Genomic DNA, 18,915 nt, shown 5'->3' with positions numbered 1-18,915 from the left:
CGCCTATCAAGTCCTCTTCGCCTATCTTTTGTATAATTAAAACAATATATATTATTTTGTCTCATTTTTATGAATTTTTCATTATTTTTACAGAGAAATACTTGTATATACTACTTTTTAGATAAATTTTGTTTTATATTAAATTTTAAAATTAAAATACCAACATACATACCAGATGGAGTAATTGTTATGTCAAACGCATATTTTTCGTACAAGAAACTTGTACTTGTTGCAGGGTTTTTAATGATATAAAAGATGTCCAAAACTAGAGTTGAGAGTCTTCTTCAATCACCTAATGTTGATTTTCTCTGCGTAATTTTATCAAACACCTGGCGTGCACCCGTCAAACACCTGGCGTGATGCTATTGCGTGCAGGCTCGCTCTCCCCTTCGCTCAGACCCTGCCCCCTTTTCGGCTTCCTCACTAAAACCCCATCATTTTTCATCCATTGCCCCCCCTTTCCACCACTTCCTCCCCTGCATTTTCATCATTCTTTATGCCCCACCTTGAGTTTTGTCTCAAGAAAATTGCCCATGAATAGATTTTCTCAGTTTTGTACTTTTTCAGCTGTTACTGGAAAGTCCTCTTCACCAAATGCTCCACTTTCAAACAAGGAGAAGAAAAAAGTGCGGCGCGAGTCGCCGCAAGGTGTGCTTCTTCACAAGCTTGGGGTTTGTTCCAAGGACAGGAATCTTGTTGAGGCTCTTCAGCTCTATGATGATGCCAAGGTGAATAATGTGAGATTAGCTCTTGAGCATTATAATATGTTGTTGTATTTATGTTCTTTGGGATTGGAGGGGTTTGTTGAATTGGGTTTAGAAAGGGGTTTTGAGATATATAAGAGAATGCGGGTTGATAATATTGTACCGAATGAGGCTACTTTTACTAGTGTAGCTAGATTAGCGGCTGCGAAAGAAGACCCAGAAATGGCTTTTGATTTAGTGAAACAGATGAAAAGTTATGGTCTTTTGCCTAAGTTGAGGTCGTATGGGCCGGCATTGTATGGGTTTTGTAGTAGGAAGATGGCGGATAAGGCGTATGAGGTTGATGCACATATGGTTGAATCAGGGGTGTTGGCGGAAGAGAATGAGATTCGAGCTCTTCTGAAGGTTAGTGTTGATTTAGGAAAAGAGGATAAAGTGTATGAAATGTTACATAGGTTGAGGGTAACGGCGAGGCAGGTGGCCGAAGAGAGTGCTGTCGTTGTGGAGGAGTGGTTTGGTTCAACAAGTGCTGCTGAAGTTGGTGAGGAGAATTGGGATGTGAGAAAAATAAAGGAAGGGGTAGTGAAAGGAGGAGGAGGGTGGCATGGGCAAGGTTGGTTGGGGAAGGGGAAATGGAAAGTAGTGCGGACTGAGATGGATGAGAGTGGTGTGTGCCGGTCTTGCAGGGAGAAGCTCGTTTGTATTGACATTGATCCTAGAGAAACCGCGAAATTCTCTATTTCATTGACCAAGTTGGCTTGTGAAAGGGAGGCAAAAGAGGCCAAGGCTAGTTTTTTGCAATTTCAGGTATGCTTTAAACATTCAACTTAGCACTCTGTCATTCATATACTTATTTTTGAGGTTATATGAATATACTACATCCTTTTTATGCCTATGAAACAAAATAGAATTTTTGTTTGTTGTTTCGAAATATACAAGTTTATGTATCTTTAGCATTTCTGATTACATGTATGGACAATTAATCAGAACGATAACTGTTAAGTGTTTATTGTTTCTTCTACTTATTGCACAAATTCTTCGGCATATCTTGGAGTTCTCCCCAGGCATTGAAAAATCGCTGTACATACTGATACTAAGCAACATAGTTGTTGTAGAAATATATTCCAGAAATCCCCAGGTAAGACGAGATCTATGATACATTTTGTAGTTTATTTTATACTGACTATGATAGTGATTGAAGACTTTTTTTCCGCATAGGCACCTATAATGCATTTTTGTTGAAGATCTTCAAAATATTATTATGAGCATACATATTGCAGATAATTATGTTTAACTAAAAGACGTGATGCAGGACAGTGGTGGAAAAAGGGTAAAATAGATGATAAAAACCTAGAAATGCACGGAATCGACTAAAAACTACAAAAAAGCTCATATATCTTAAAAACTATTAATTTAACTCTGACTAGTAATGATGCCAGGAACTGTATTAACATTAATCCCTGGAGAAGAGAAGGAAACTAATCCTAATTGGTAATGATTAACTGATAAGTATTTACTATCATTATTAATAGAACTATAGAAGGAAAATAACTTTCCATCCATCCAATTGGTGACACTCTCCCTTTTGGGATTTCTGGACTCCCACCAATTCACCCACTTGTCTTTTATTTTCTTTACTTTTATCGGTCTCTACCCTACCTAAATGTTACTCCCTCAGGCCCACTGGATTCTATACGCTTGAGACAGAGGGTTCGACACTTATTTTAATGCTCTTGTAAAATATAGTTCCATAAATTATTCTAATTTTCATTCTTTTGAATAACAATTTAATATTTAAATTTATATTCAGAAAAATTTAATATTTAATTTTTTATTCAAAAACAAAAATTTAAAAATAAGTTACAGAACTATACTTTATAAAAGTCTTAAAATGCTTGCCGAGCTATACAAAAAAGCTGTATAGAAAGGGGTGGGACCAAGGGAGTAACAATTGGGGGGGGGGGGGACAAAAGTATATGAAACGAATATATTATTTTAAACTATTAATCTATTTACAACTGATTTATATATACAAATAAATATAAAATAATTAACAGTTACTAACTTAATCTCATGTCCTACATCAAGTGAAAAAAAATAAATCAACTAAACTTACATGATGAACAATATGAGTTGAATCAGTTTGTTGAAAATTGAAATTGGTTGATGTTGTATTGAAATTATGTAAAGTTCGTTCTCAGGGTAGGATTGAATACAATATCAACCCAAGTATATTATTTCTTTCTATTTAGAAGTTTAGAGAAAAGTTGTTGTTTTTTACTAACAGCTAATTTAAACTAATATGCAATTAAAATTATGAATTAACGATGATAAAAGCAATCCAAGAATTAGGTTTCTTTGCCGGCTGCAATGGATGTCAATCAATTGTGATATACGAGTCTTTACTCTGCTAAAAACAACCCTTCTATTGTTTATAATGTTCTCTCCCAAAATACAAAATAATACCTATAATTTAACCTTGAAGCCACTTCTATGATCAATCAAAATCAAATTATAAGCTATCACGAACCAAGGATTTCTTGTTTGACAACTCGCCTAATAATCTCCCAATTACTAATTGAGTTATGTCTGTCATATCACGTACAAGAAATCTAAATCCCCTCTTGATTCATTATAAATTCTATAAATTCAATTACAGGTTCGCAACTCCTATAGCTGTGTTAAGCGCTTAATGACATATTAGCATGGATAGAGAAATCACAATATTAGATCAAACAAACATATTAAGCCAATAAATACTCCCTAATTCTCGGATTAGAGGATTAGTTACCCATAACAAATAAAGAAAACACAAATATAATATATATATATATATATATATATATATATATATATATAGAGTGAGGTTCCAGAGAAAACCCAAGTATCAAGAAAACCGAGAAACCCCGTATTAATTACGTACATTATACAGTATTCCTTTTTTAATTGCAATCATAAATATAAGAGTAATCTTGGACAGAATCTTGTGAATAATTAAATATCTTCTATTTATGGTGTTCCCAAAATTCAAATCTGTATCAATTAATGTGAATTACATTTCCAAAATTCAATCAATTAAATTGATTTTGCACACATCTTATTAAATATATTAACTTCTAATAAAACACTTAGTGAAATCAACTAAATAATAAATTTAACAAAAATAAATTTTACTAAACGTCATACTAATAAAATACATTAAGATTCTATTAAAAATTTTATTAATATTCTACAAAGTTTAATATCAATATTATTAAGATTCTACTAAGTAATTCACTAATGACATTAGATTTCTACTATTTTAATATTTGATATATTTATTTAAATACATAATAAACTTCTAGCAGAATCTTAGTTTATTTATTAAATAAGTTTAATAATAAAATTAAATTTAATCATAAAACTAATAAAATTAGCTAAAATTTATATTAAATTATAGGCGAAACACTTAGGGGCCATTTGTTTGCTTCTTAACAGAGCTGAAGAGAGCTGATCTGACCGAAACATCTGATTCAGTTCATTTGGAAGTGCAACTATACAGCTGAGCGAATCTCTATATATGCTGATCCATCCATTCCACGAATCCTAACTGAGCGAGTAATATACATGTCTTTGTTACCTTAAAATCAATCATGACATGAAAAATGGTTTGATACTTCAAAAATCAGACATAATTATTCATCTCTTTGATATATCATATTATAAAAATCATATTTTATTTGTTCTAAAATGATATTTTGATTTTTTATATTTAATTTGCGCCGTGAAAAAGAATCATATTGTTTATATATTATTTTTAATTTTGTTATAGATAGAATTATCTTTTTTTTAAAAAAAATATCTGGAAAATAATATATAAAAATATATTTTTCACCTTAAATTATGTTTTTTTTGAATAAAAAAAGGACTATTGCACACGTATAATATTTTTATGTTTATTAAATGAGATTGAAGTTTTTTAACTAAACTATATATTTATTGAAAAAGTTGACATTCAGATATTTTCAAAAACAAATCAAATGATATTATTCATTCAGAATTCAGATATTTTATTCATTCAGATTAATCAGATATATTATTCATTCATATATTAATTGTTCAGATTTGTCAAATGACCCCTTAATATAATCTTAATATTATTAATATATATAGAAGATTCTCTAAAATATTTTAATTATTTCTAGTAATAATGTGAAAGATTCTTTTGGAATATTTAATTTCTCTTGTATAAATTATTCATCCTATTATATTCTTTTGACTTTACAAATATTTTCAAATTAATATTATTTTGAAGAATTTCAAACTAATTAATATTAAAGAATCCTAATTTCAAAATTATAATAATTTTTAAAAGAACACTTCAAGAATCCTTCAAGAACACTTCAAGAACACTTCAAGAATCCTTTAAATGTTAAAAGTTAAAACCTTATATTATATATAATAAAACTATCAAAATCCATAATAAAACTTTTAGCAGAATCTTAGTTTATTTGTTAAATAAGTTTAATAATAAAATTAAATTAATCATAAAACTGATAATATTAGCTAAAATTTATATTAAGTTATAGGTGAATCACTTAATAGAATCTTAATATTATTAATATATATAAAAGATTCTCTAAAATAATAATAATATTTAAAAGAACACTTCAAGAAACACAAATGTTAAATAGGGGAAACACTTAATAGAATCTTAATATCGTTAATATATATATATATATAAGTTATTCTAAAATATTTTATTATTTCTAGTAATAAATGTTTGTATCGTGCAAGATTCTTTTAGAATATTTAATTTTCCTTATATAAATTATACACCCTGTAATATTCTTTTGACTCTTCAAATATTTTTAAATTAATATTTTTTTGAAGAATTTCAAAATAATTAATATTAAATAATCCTAATTTAAAAATTATAAAATTATTTAAAAGAACACTCCAAGAATCCTTCAAATGTTAAAAGTTATAGGTGAACAACTTAATAGAATCTTAATATTATTAATATATATAGGAGTTTCTCTAAAATATTTTATTAACATATAAAGAAGATTCTCTAGAATATATATACAAGATTCTCTAAGATATTTAATTATAAATATTATATGTTAAATGTTAAATGTAAAATGTTAAATGGTAGTTTTTAAATCTTTTTCATATGGATCTTTTAAATTTGAAATTTGAAATTCAAATTGAATATACATTAAATGATTAAATGATTGATTGGAGAATCTATTTAAACATGGTATTAATGTCTGATTGATTTGGTTATATTTATGTTACAAAATTACCATATACGCTAGATTTGATTGACATAATTAAATATTAGAATACAGTATATTATTAAATAAGAATACGTGATCAACGGTGATGAGACGGGTTCCTCAGTTTTCTTGATAAGCTGAGTTTTCTTAGGATCTTCCCCCTATATATATATATAGGCTCATGATCAAATAGAAACCAATCTTAAAATAAAAACTAGAAACCAATACAAGTTAGTGATATTCTCAGTACAATTTAGTGATATTCTCTTTAGAATTTAGTGATCTGTGTCGCAGGAATTAGTGAAAACTTAATCTCCAGATATGTTCCAACTTAGAATCTCCAGATCTGTTCATGTTTTCGATTCAGATGGTGGTGATAGTGGTGGAGATGGTGGAGGTGAAGGTGGAGATGGAGGAAGGATGATTGTAGCGGAGGTTTGGGCAGCTTGAAGTGGGGGATTGGATCGTTGCCGGAATAGTGGCGGCTCCGCGTTTAAAGTTGAGTCGAGGTGGAGAAAGAAGTATGAACGGAGTTGAAGGAGGTTGAAGCATCAATTAAGATGGGGTTGGTGAAGATGGAGGTGTGGAGGTTGTGTTGTTAGAGAAATAATGGAGGTGGTTATGGAGGGGGCGGGCGGCATAGAGGTGGTAGTGGTTATGAAGGAGGCGACGACAGAGGTGGTGGTGGTGGTGGTGGGGTTGGTGAAGATGGAGGTGGGTTTGGTGAAGATGGAGGTGGAGATGGGGTTGTTTAAGAATTTAGTGGTATTTGCTTTAGGATTTAGTGATATTTCAGCTTGGTTTTTAGTTTCTAGGATAAGGAGGTTTCTATTTGAGTAAAACTCTCTCTATATATATAGGGTAGCACTCCATAGCATACCCTCTTATATGGAGTTACGTAGCACACCCATGGTTGTCACGTCGATAAGTCGAGTCGAGTCGATAGAGGACCAGCTTATCGACTAGTTGACTAGTCGTAGACTAGTCGATAAGTTAATTAATAATTAATTAAATAATATATATTAATATATACATTATATACGTGGTTTCCTATAACCAGTCATATGTAATAGATATTGTTAGTTACAAAAATATCTTTTTCCCCCTTTCATGTATAAACATTAACACACTACACACATTAACTGTACCAATATATGAACAGATTATACTACATGTATATTCAGTTTTAATCAACTTATGCATACATAAATACACACACACAAAGATCTATAAACTTAGATTAACATGTTGATTATTGCTGATTTCGAGTAGTTTCATAGAATTCATTTTTTTTTTCATTTTAATTTTTGATTGAATTTTACACTTGTCGACCGACTAGTCGACCGACTAGTCGATAAGTCGATCAATTAGTCGACCAAGTCGACTGACTAGTCGACAATTCGCAAGTCGACCTCTCCAGTCGATTTTCTAAACCCGACTAGTCGACTAGTCGTCGACTAGTCGCGACTAGTCGAGCGCCGTGACAACAATGAGCACACCATTATAAATATATACATAATATATATTCTATTATATTTTTTATGAAATATAATTGCAAATTTTGATTATTAAACCGAAAACGAAGTTATACAATTTTTTTATTCCAAAGATCATCTAAAATTATGCAATATCTCAACATGATTCTATAACAGAATAATAATCATTCAGAATTATTCTGTTGTAGAATCAGTTTCAAAAATATATTTTTTTAAAATCAAATTTTAAGTGTAAAATTACTTAAAATAGATTTATTTTATAGTATTCTATATTAGAATCACGTTTTATATGTATTCTATAACAGAATTTATAATAAAATTGATGATTTATAGTGGCGCACTATGTAACTCTATATAAGGAGTCCCTCTCTGGAATGTTGTCATATATATATATATATATCATGGAAAGCATGTCACAAGACTACAAGAGTAAAGAAAATACAACTTGACGAAATCTCTCGAACTTGGACCGAATCCCTTCATTCCTTGCTCAAGCCCGCCCGCCCTCCCTCCAAGCAATATCCGATATATCTCTTATGACACAAACCTTAAGGGGCCGTTTGGTTCGACTTAAGGAAACAGAATGGAATTCGGAAAGGGAAACGAAGAAAAAGGAAAGGAATGATGCTGAATTGTATTACCTGTTTGGTTTTGATCCGGAAACGGAATGAAAAATTATATGATTATCCCTATATTTGACTTTTAAATATTAAATAATTTTAAAAGAGTTAAATATATTTACGTTTATAATTTGATATATATTATTATTTAAAAATTTCATTAATCTTATAAATATCTCGACTTAAAAATTATATTAAAATTATTATTAATATGTAAAAACTAAACTAAAATTTATTTTTGATCTTCAAAAATATTTTACATATTTTTTTTAAGTTAATGATTTTTGAAATGAATTATATATGAAAATTAAAAAAAATTAGGAAAGGGAAAAGAAATACCTAGCGGGGGATGGGGAATGGATTATGAGAGATTTGGGGTAAACCTAAAACCAAAAGAAGAGAAAGGGGTTGACAGATATCATATAACAAACGACAACAAAGGGAATGAAACTGATTGTTTCCCTTTCCCTTTGTTAGTTACCCCTAACCAAACGGCTCCTAATTATAATAGTGTTTTTAATGATTTTTTGGAAAACAAATTCAGTTTCCTAAAATAAGTTGGATTCTGAAAAGAAATTCGTAGGCTGAATTTTAGACCTGATTCTGGGCTGATCCAGTTGGAATTTGATAGCTGGACCACTTTGAACTTGTGGAAAATTCCAATATCTTCGTGTGGGCTGTTGAATCGCCCAATTCTGACATCCGGAACTCAAGTTATAGCCCAAACAAGATTTGCTTCGCAGACTATCCATAAAATCCGAATTTCCATGTAACTAGGCCCAAATAAGCTTCATTTAATCCAACTTTGGGAATATTTATTTTCCTGCCATTAAACACTTAAAATCAATTAGTAAAATCCCAATTGTTTACAAAATACTAAAATTATGGGAATAAAATCATATATAAATATATGCTTTATCAGTTGGTGAAGTTGGTTGATTATAGCGAAGTAGTATGTCATGCAGTTTGTTATTATGAATTGGGACCGGAAGGTTCTAAAACATTGTTTTGTATTCAACTAGTTGAAAATCCGCGCGTTGCGGCGGCCTATAAAAATTATATTAATGATTTAATATTAATATTTGTATAATGCAATAATTTTGTGACTAAATATATTAATGATTAAAAATTAATGATCGTAGGATAAAATAAATTTTATATTAAAAAAATCTTGATGTAATACCAATACTAATATATAAAATTGCAAAATTGGATTATAATTCTTGTTGAAAAAATGAAAACAAATTTCTACACGTAATTAATAATTTAAAGCACGACGAATCTTAATTTTATTGTGTTTTTTTAGAAGTAATCATGTTCTTACATTGTCACCTTCCTCCATTTTTTTGGATTGATTGTGCACAAAAACATCTAACTTAAATCCGTGAGATAGCGGTATGTAACTACCCTTGCTTGTAACAACTTTTATTTTTTAATACTTTATGAACAGTCTTCACTTAAAAGTTGCTTGAACGGAGCAAACAGATAATACATGAATAATATTTTCATGTGTACAAAGTAAATCATATAAAAATTAACAACAACAAACATGTCCAATGAACAAAACAAATATTATAGAATAATAACCAACAAACATACATCACTAATATTTAATTTATTGATATCATCCATCAATATCATGTCAAGACTATATTCTTCTCTTGTGTTTGGATTTGTCGACTCCAACATAGCGGTCTATAACCACCTTTGTTTGCAACAACCTTTATTTTTTTTAATACTGTATAAACAGCTTTCACTTATAGTTGCAGAAGAACGGCACCACCGAGTTAGAAATCGAGCAAGAAAACTAACACCAGAAAGAAGTAGGGTTGTGGTGAGAGAGTAGGTTGTGTTTAGATGATCCAAAACCCTATAACCTATGGGGGTATTTATAGGTGCAGAGAGACTTGTGTGCTAATCTTTCCCATAATTAAATAATTGGAAATAAAATCAGATTAAAACTTTCAAGCTGCTATATTCCATAAATAATCTGAAACAAAATTAGATTCTGAAACTTGCTTTTAATATATCCGAAACTAAAAAAGGTAGTTCTAATTTTTGATATTTTTCATCCGAAAATTCCAGAAAATTAGAAAATCAGAAAAATAGAATTAGAAAATTAGAAAAATAGAACGGAGCGATGTGAGAGGCGCCACCTACACGCCCCTCGCTTCTCCTTTATATAGAAACAAAATCAGATTAAAACTTTCAAGCTACTATATTCCATAAATAATCTGAAATAAAATCAGATTCTGAAACTTGCTTTTAATATATCCGAAACTAAAAAAGATAGTTCCAATTTTTGATATTTTTCATCCAAAAATAATAATCTGAAACAAAATCAGATTCTGAAACTTGCTTCTAATATATCCGAAACTAAAAAAGGTAATTCTAATTTTTGATATTTTTCAGCCAAAAATTCCAGAAAATTAAAAAAAAATAGAACGAAGCGATGTGAGAGGCGCCACCTACATGCCCCTCGCTTCTCCTTTATATAAGTATATTGATTTATGATATCATTTAGGAATAGATCCGATTTTAAATAAAGCTTAATTATATTATAGATACTAGCTTATAACCCGTTCAATGCACAAATATTTTAATATATATATATAGAGAGAGAGAGAGAAAAAAGGAGGTCAGATTAACCTCATTTAACATATTACTTACATCAGATCAAACGACCCCTGTAGTTGTCGTTTAACATCTACCCGAGAGAAAAAAAAACAAATAGCCCTAGTTTATTAATTAAAACAATACGTACTGCACATATCTGGTGATTGCACATGGTGTTTAACACATGGAACACCAAACTCAAGAAATACATGTGAATAAAAATTTATTTGGAGTTTCAATCATCAATATTCACTCAACTCATGTTATATTCATCAATTAAAATTTCAATGATATGAATGATGTATGTATATTAAACCCAATCAAATAAATATAAAAGATCAGAGAGACCAAGCTCCAGGGTTGCAACAGTCATATACATTCCAGAGCAAATTCTTCCACCTCTGTTGGTGGTTAGATCCTGTCATATAAAACTCATTACTTAATTGAACTAAGTTGGGATTTATGCAATATGAACTCAAAACAAGATTTATATGTTCGTGTATATATATAAGGTTGATTTAAGGGATTTAGAGAAAAATAAAAACTGATGTAATGGTATATGTTATAAAGAAGAATAGACGTGGGTTATGTATATATAGTATTAAACGACAACTACAGGGGTCGTTTGACCTGATGTAAGTAATATGTTAAATGAGGTTAATCTGACCTCCTTTTTTCTCATATATACACACACATATATATAATATATATGTATTAAAAAGTACTCTTATTTTAATTATGTAGTGATTATCTCACTAATATTTTTCGATCGCTTATTTACACTTATACACATGTAACATGTCAATTTTTCTACTTCAGATAAAATTAGAAAATAATAATATTCTTATTTTATAATGAATAATGATTACTTTTAGTTTTCTTCTTTTTTATTAACTCATATGTCAAAAAATAATTAAGTTATTTTGCGGCACTGTAGCATAACAGCTAAGAAGCACGGGTGCGGCACCCAGGTGAGGCACTGCGCACCAGGTGTGGTGCAGGTGCGGCGGTGCGCCTGGGTGCGCCGCGTAGCGTATCCCACTTCACTTATACCAGGGATTCACGGGGTGCGGGAAGGGCAGAAATGGTCATTTTGCGGCCAACAAAAAACTTTGACTTTCAATCTTCCACTTTATCATCCTCTGTTTTCTTGTGAAATACTTGGGATTATTCTCTAAGAGCCTCAAGTTGTGCTAGTGCAACTAATACATGCTCCTCGTTGAGTTCATCAATATTCGTCCTTATTTCTTCTGCCAAGCTGGAATATGACAGAATCATGGAGCTCAATGCTTCTATTTCACTCCGCTTTCATTTTCACTTGTAAGGCATAGTCCATATTAAGTTTAAGCTTGCTTAACTCATGTTTTATGTTTTCCAGTTCTCTAGTCACTTGTGCCAACTGACCATCACCTGTTTTCTTGTGAAATACTTGGGATTATTTCATGATAAACTTGTGTATTTGACTATTTGATTGGATTTGAATGCTCTTCCTCTGTTTTTATTAATTAACTATATATATAAATATATAATATATATTTAAATTATATTTTTTTTGCCGTACCCCCCGCACCCGAATCCCCATTTTTTTTTTTGCCGAATCCCCATTTATTTTTTTTGCCGAATTCCTGTATCCCCGCACCCGCACTCATGCTTCATAGCATGACAACCAAGATATCCTCATTATGCTTATTATTTATAAGTAAATGATAGATCTTCAAAAAATTATGGAATAAGGTAAAGAGTAATAAAAGATTTGTAATTTCAGAGATTTACACATTTATTAAAGGAGATGTAATTTGTATTATAAGAAGACTTTGGTTTAGTATTGAAATTGAGATTCGTTGTCTTTTGTTATGGGTTGCGATCCATGCATGTTCTTCTCTCGCGGTTGAGAAATTCTGGGGCAGGGGTTGGATCACCTCAGGGCGTGGATTTTCTCCGGATATCTACATAAATTATATCTATTATTGTTTTTTTGTTTGTCCTGCGCCACAACATGTATGCAAAATAGTTTTCAAGGTCATCTTTTGTAATTTGAAGTGCTTTGATTCAGGAGTGGCTCCAGCGACATGGTCCATTTGATGCTGTAGTAGATGGTGCAAATATAGGGTTGAGCAATCAACAAAGCTTTAATTTTTTACAGGTATGAAGCATGGTTTGTTACTTTGTTTTTAGCTATTAGACAAGCATAAAGAAATATGGATATACATAATTACAGAATGCTTTTCTCATTTTATTGTAGCTAAATAATGTTGTTAATCAACTACGCGATATTAGTCCATCGAAGAAGTTACCGCTTGTGATTTTGCATAGAAGCCGTGTAATTGGTGGTCCTGCTTTGCATCCTAGAAATAAAAAGTTATTGGAGAATTGGAAAAAGTCCGGTGCACTTTATGCCACCCCACATGGTTCAAATGATGATTGGTATGCTTTTCAATAGAATTCCAGTAGAGGTGTTGTTTATTGGAGCACATATTTAGTACAAACTGATTGAGAAACCTTTCTTATATTAAAGAACATGTTTCTTTATTTAGTTTAACGGTTTGTCTAGTGTGTGCCCATGGGCACATGCTAAGCACTAAAATCTATGAATTTGGATGGTTTTGATTGGTGTGGTTGTTGTAAATGCAGGGGGGGGTCCACCATTATTAAGGAGTGTAAGCCAATCAAAACCATCCAAATTCATAGATTCTAGTGCTTAGTATGTGCCCATGGGCACACCATAGAAAAACCGTTAGTTAAATAATGTCAAATGAGGGCAGCAAGTATATTCTAGAAACTGAGATTAGCAAAAAATAATTAAATAAGAAGATAGTCAACTATTTAGATTTTGTAACTGATATTGATATATTTACTCTTTAGTGATAGTTTTGTCATCTTCAATGGGAAGAATGAAGCAAAAAGGTAGAGACTACATAATATTTTCAAAATTTAGATGAAATTATCCCCTCTTTCAATTTTAAAATGAATTTATTTGGCCTCACTTTGTTTTGACTCTTGGGCCTTCACATTTAGGGCGGAGCATAAACCTGGACAGGTGTAGCTACGCCCCTTTGTAGACCAGCTAGAATGACTTTTGATCTTCAGACTTATGGCTTTTAATAATGGTTTGACACTTAGAGCTGTATTAGTTTTATTTATATAAGTTCGTTCCCTTTTTTCTTTTCACACATATTTTAGATTTTGATTGTAAGTGGAGGATAGGAGTATACAGTACACTGGTATGCATTTAGTGTTATTATACATATATGTTATACTCGCCAGTTTTCTTCACACAAAAAAAATACATATATGTTATTCTTCCTATAATGGAAGACCATATGAACTATGAATATATAGTCAAGAAGCCTGCCTTCTGATATTAAATTTATCATAAAGATATGTATGATCTTGCTGTTATATATAGTGGACAAGTGGTACTGATATTGGAATAGTATTATGAGATTTCACTACAGGTTAAAGTAGGTAGCATTAAGTTAAAGCCTTATTGAGTAGTGGCAGTACATTAATTTATATATTAATGTCATGCTTGAAACAACACAAAAAATAATTATAAGTGCTACCTATTACTTTATATATATGATAAACTGTATGTCCTAAAATTCACATTCAGCCTGCACTTCCAGTGCTAGGTAGTTGACTGAAGTCACATTCTAGCTAACTGAAATTTCGCTCTTTTTTGTGCTAAAAACAAGTGTAAATAACTATGAATAACCTTCGCAGAGTCTTTATATATAATGATAAATTGTATTTCCAAATATTCTCATTCAGCCTGCACTTCCGGTGCTAGGTAGTTGACTGAAGTCACATTCTAGCTTTATGAAATCACGCTCTTCTTTGTGCTCAAAACAAGTGTGAATAACTATGAATAACCGAGCGCGATTGGATAGCCCAAGTGGTGGGTTTATCTTTTGTTGTCCAGGGACATCCGAGTTCGACTCTCACTTAACCTTTGTAGATTCTTATATATACCACTTACTACTCCAAAAGCAAGGCTACTCATGTTTTTGGTTGTCATTACTCTTAGAAATTTGGAATTAAACTTCACCGAATATATCAAAATTTAAGCATACTCAGCACCTGTGCAAATTTGTCCAGCAGTTTAATCTTTTTTCTATCTTATTATAAAAACTAAATAGAAAAAATATATAAACGATGAGATACATACTGACGCGCGTCTTCTTAACAATAATGTGTCTTCTTAACAAATACAGAAATAACAAAAAAAGAAGGTAAAACTATCATCATTACCACATATTAATATCAAGAAAACACTTATAAATTGATGATAAAAATGTATATTGTTTCACTATCCATTTCAAAATAAAAAAACAGTGTAAAATCTAAATCTCTAATTGAAAAGAAAATATAATCAATCGGTTAATAACATTTAATCAAACTTCAATACATTATTATGGAATTCCTCATGAGAAAAAAAAAAGCGGGCATCCAATAATACTAAATCACTAATTAAGTGATCTTAAATATTAAATTAAATTATAAGTAATAAATTTTGATTTATATACTCGCCCATGCTTCGCACATGTTTAAGGCTTGTACTATTAAAGCCAAAAGATTAAAAGTTTTAGTTAGTTTGGTCTATTTGGGCTGATTTACGGGCCTCTTTATACTAAAACATATGTTAATGGGTCTACTTTATTCTAATTAAAATACATTTAAATATTATAGTTTAAACACATTACTGGGATTATTTATATTTAATTATATTTGAAAGAGCCTAATTATTAAAAACTTATTAAGAACATATCAATTAAACACATCAATAAGCCCATTTGCTTACATTTATTATAAAAGGTCGTCTTCAAAACAAAATTAAAATTTTAATTTAATTTTAAACATTAGTATTACTAAAATTTAAATATTAAAATCACTCGTGCATCGCAAGTATATAAACTAGTGTGTGTGTGTGTATATATATATATGTGAACTTATTTTACTCTTTTAAGTGTTAGATACTAGATCCTTTTTAAATTTATTTAATAGTGTATGACAAGGCAGCTGCTTAGATTTTCACACAGAATGCTTTTTGTTATACTTCTCATAATTTGTGGTCTGTTTAGTCATGTTTGCATTTTTTGCCAGGTACTGGTTGTACGCAGCTGTAAGTTGTAGGAGTTTACTTGTGACAAATGATGAGATGAGGGATCACTTGTTCCAATTGCTAGGAACTAGTTTCTTTCCTAGATGGAAAGAAAAACACCAGGTTCTACATTTTCTCAATTACTTCAAACCGTAGTTATTCAGTGATGAGATGTAATTCTACAATGACAAGTATAATAATCTTTTGTGGAAATTTATGGTCTTTTATTGGTGACTGATCGTGCCATATCATTATTTTATAGTATTTGACAGTAGATTGTTAATATATAGTTCTTATGGAACTTTAAGGTCTCTGGGCATCCCTAAACTTTAGAAATATCCATTCCTCTGTTATAACCTTGCATTATGAGTCTATGACATTATTATAACTAAACTTCTTTTTTCCCATGTTTCTTAAAGCTTCAAGTATTCCAGCTAAATAAATCACTTTACTCTAGATTTGTGACCAGAGTTGGGGTAATTTTAACTTTAATCTACTAAAATTGTAGAAAAGTAGGTGGAGTAGTTGATTCTATATTATACAATCTTACTATATTTGGTAAGTTTTGAAATGTAAAGAATTGAATGGGACATCTCAAAAAGAAAAGTTTAAAGAAATGGTTGGAACGGAGGGAGTACTTCTTTATTAAATAATAATAATATATGATTTTAAAATTTTGTTTGTATTCTCGTGAGTTCCTTTGATTCTAGGATACAAAAAATATGTACGGTATTAGAAGTACTAAGTATGTATTCTATATATAAAATACAAAACACAGTTTTTAATCAGTGGATGGGTTGTGGTTAACCTTCAAATGATGATTGCTTCTGTTGGCAGGTCCGGATAGCAGTGTCAAGGCAAGGACTCAAACTCCACATGCCGCCTCCATATTCTATAGTTATTCAAGTAAAACTGATTCCCTAATACATTTTTATAGCGTTACAGCCAAAACTTTTCTTTCACATTTTTTTAAATCTCAATTCCCACAATGTCTGATCAAGTGCTTGGAAATGCAATGCAGGAAGCGGAACAGGGTAGTTGGCATGTTCCAACTGTCACAGGGGACGACCTTGAGATCCCGAGGCAGTGGCTGTGTGCCACTCGAACCGTGGAGCCTATTAATATTAGTAAAGCGGAAAATACATCCAAAGCAACTAAGCCGTTGAGTCAACTTTTTTAATCAATTGAACGGAGGTGAGAAGTTGAGAGGTAGAAGATGTGTTCTCTGAGGTAAAAATTGGTCATCTCATTCTTAATAGGAAATTAACAAACCCCTTGGGGGATTTTTAATTTAATTATATACCTCTCCACCTCCAGCGAATGTAACATTTTCTTGATAGGATGTGCCATTAAAAGTGGAGGTCGAATCAGTTGATACAAACATGACTTCTAAATTTTGAATATAATTTATAATGCACTATGCTTTTCAAGTACAGGCATGCACTAATAATTGTTCATGAGTGTTCAAATCTTTGAAGTAACGCAGTGGGGGCACAAACTCATCACTTCACCAATTTCAGTTTGCACTTGTTAAATAATACCTTGTCTTGTCCATAATAACACATTGCACACAACTTTAGATCTTAATAACGAGAATCCGTCTCAATCCTGTGTATACATATATATAATTATATGTATGCTATTATATATTTAAAATTTCAGAAATAGGCTAGAACTAATTCGACGAACAAATTTCATCATAATCATCATCCAGGGACAAAAAGAGTTCGTCCAGGCATGAAAGCTCCTGTTCACCATCATCTTCGCCGCCATAGCTCTTGTGTTCGTAAACTCTACAGACTACCCATTTGCTATGATCCTGAAAATTTACATGCATACTTCAGTCAGGTACTTATAGTTATAGATGATGAATATCTAATATCGCGTAGGTTTAGATAGATGAATTACGTTCTTGGATTTTCTTCTGGCGCTGCTGCTGGAGCCACATTGATCTGAGAGACTGTATTCTTGCAGTATCCAGTTTGTTTTAATGCCTTCAGAGTTGGGTTCGCCTATATAAAACACATAATATTTCTTGATGCCAATGACTTTTCTCTTGCTGCTACCACTTTCACTACTCAAAATTGGTTCATCTTCACCAATTGATTTCCAAACTCCACTCCTTGTTATCCGAGTTTGCGTCCTCCTGCTGTAAAAATACCACTTACTTCCCTCCTCCATGGCTTTGCCTACACAAATACAGCAGAACCTCAAAAACTGAATATTCGATAAAAGAATGAATCACCTCGTCAAATAAATATCATGTCTATCCCAAAATAAAAGGACATTGTATTTGTCAACTCGATAAATTTTAATCTCTTTTGTCCGATGGATATTCATTTATCGAGATTGAACAGTATATCATGTACCATGCATAAACGCAAAATAATAGAATAGATGCATGCTCAACTCTTGGTTATAACAAGTCGTTCAGTATAATATATTTCTATACTAGTATTTAAATTTCTGTAATTGACATAATAATATGCACGTACCGTCTAAGTCCCACGGATCATAAGGATAGAGATCAAGATCCGGGATGATATTCGGATGGCAAGGCAGAAGAGAAGCTTTCCGTTGGAGGAAATGGACGACGAGCTCTTCATCTGACGGAGAAAACCGAAAACCAGGGGGGAGATTTACATTGTTTTCCCCAGAACCCATGAAGAAGTAAGTAGTAGCAGTAGAAGGGTGAAGAGAAGAGTTGCTATATATGCTAAATGTGTTGCGAGGTATGGAGTATATGAAGCGGTATATATAGTGTCACGTTACATAACATTTGCAGATATAGTTTGACGTGATATAGAAGTTGTGTTGTTGATCATGCTGCATGTATGGGGGTTGTGCACTTAATTACACATGTAATATTAGGGGTGAACACGGGTCGGGTTGGCCGGGTTAGTGGCAAAACTTCAACCCAACCCAATATAATCGGTTTATAAAAATTCGAACCCATTAACCCTCAAAAATATTTTCAACCCAACCCTATTATTCATACGTCGGGTAGGGTCGGGTTGGGTCGGGTTAATCGGGTTATTCTACGAGTGTAGCGCTTGAGGAAACCCAAGTTCAGCTGTAATATCTGTTTAAAGCATATAGTTTGCCCAGCAGTGATCC

The 18,915-nt window shown here is 31.5% G+C and overlaps 2 protein-coding genes across 2 annotated transcripts; one reads left to right on the top strand and one right to left on the bottom strand.

Moving 5' to 3' along the window:
- On the top strand, positions 1–17,231 carry LOC108213414 (proteinaceous RNase P 1, chloroplastic/mitochondrial). The gene is made up of 6 exons (XM_017385239.2): positions 1–1,511; positions 12,751–12,840; positions 12,940–13,121; positions 15,801–15,921; positions 16,636–16,704; positions 16,820–17,231. Exons 1-6 carry the CDS (start codon positions 360–362, stop codon positions 16,976–16,978), a joined length of 1,773 nt encoding a protein of 590 aa, XP_017240728.1. The 5' UTR covers positions 1–359; the 3' UTR covers positions 16,979–17,231.
- Positions 17,232–17,288: 57 nt separating this feature from the next.
- On the bottom strand, positions 17,289–18,619 carry LOC108213508 (NAC domain-containing protein 104). Its single transcript, XM_017385341.2, has 3 exons — positions 18,294–18,619; positions 17,707–17,987; positions 17,289–17,617 (listed from the first exon to the last, which is right to left on the bottom strand). Exons 1-3 carry the CDS (start codon positions 18,460–18,462, stop codon positions 17,474–17,476), a joined length of 594 nt encoding a protein of 197 aa, XP_017240830.1. The 5' UTR covers positions 18,463–18,619; the 3' UTR covers positions 17,289–17,473.
- Between the last annotated feature and the right edge of the window lie 296 nt (positions 18,620–18,915).

The sequence above is a fragment of the Daucus carota genome, chromosome 1 (genome assembly GCF_001625215.2).
Source record: "Daucus carota subsp. sativus chromosome 1, DH1 v3.0, whole genome shotgun sequence".
NCBI classification, from domain to species: Eukaryota; Viridiplantae; Streptophyta; class Magnoliopsida; order Apiales; family Apiaceae; genus Daucus; species Daucus carota.
The sequence above is the reverse complement of the archived record's forward strand: the minus strand, read 5'-3'. Positions and strand labels throughout refer to the sequence as shown.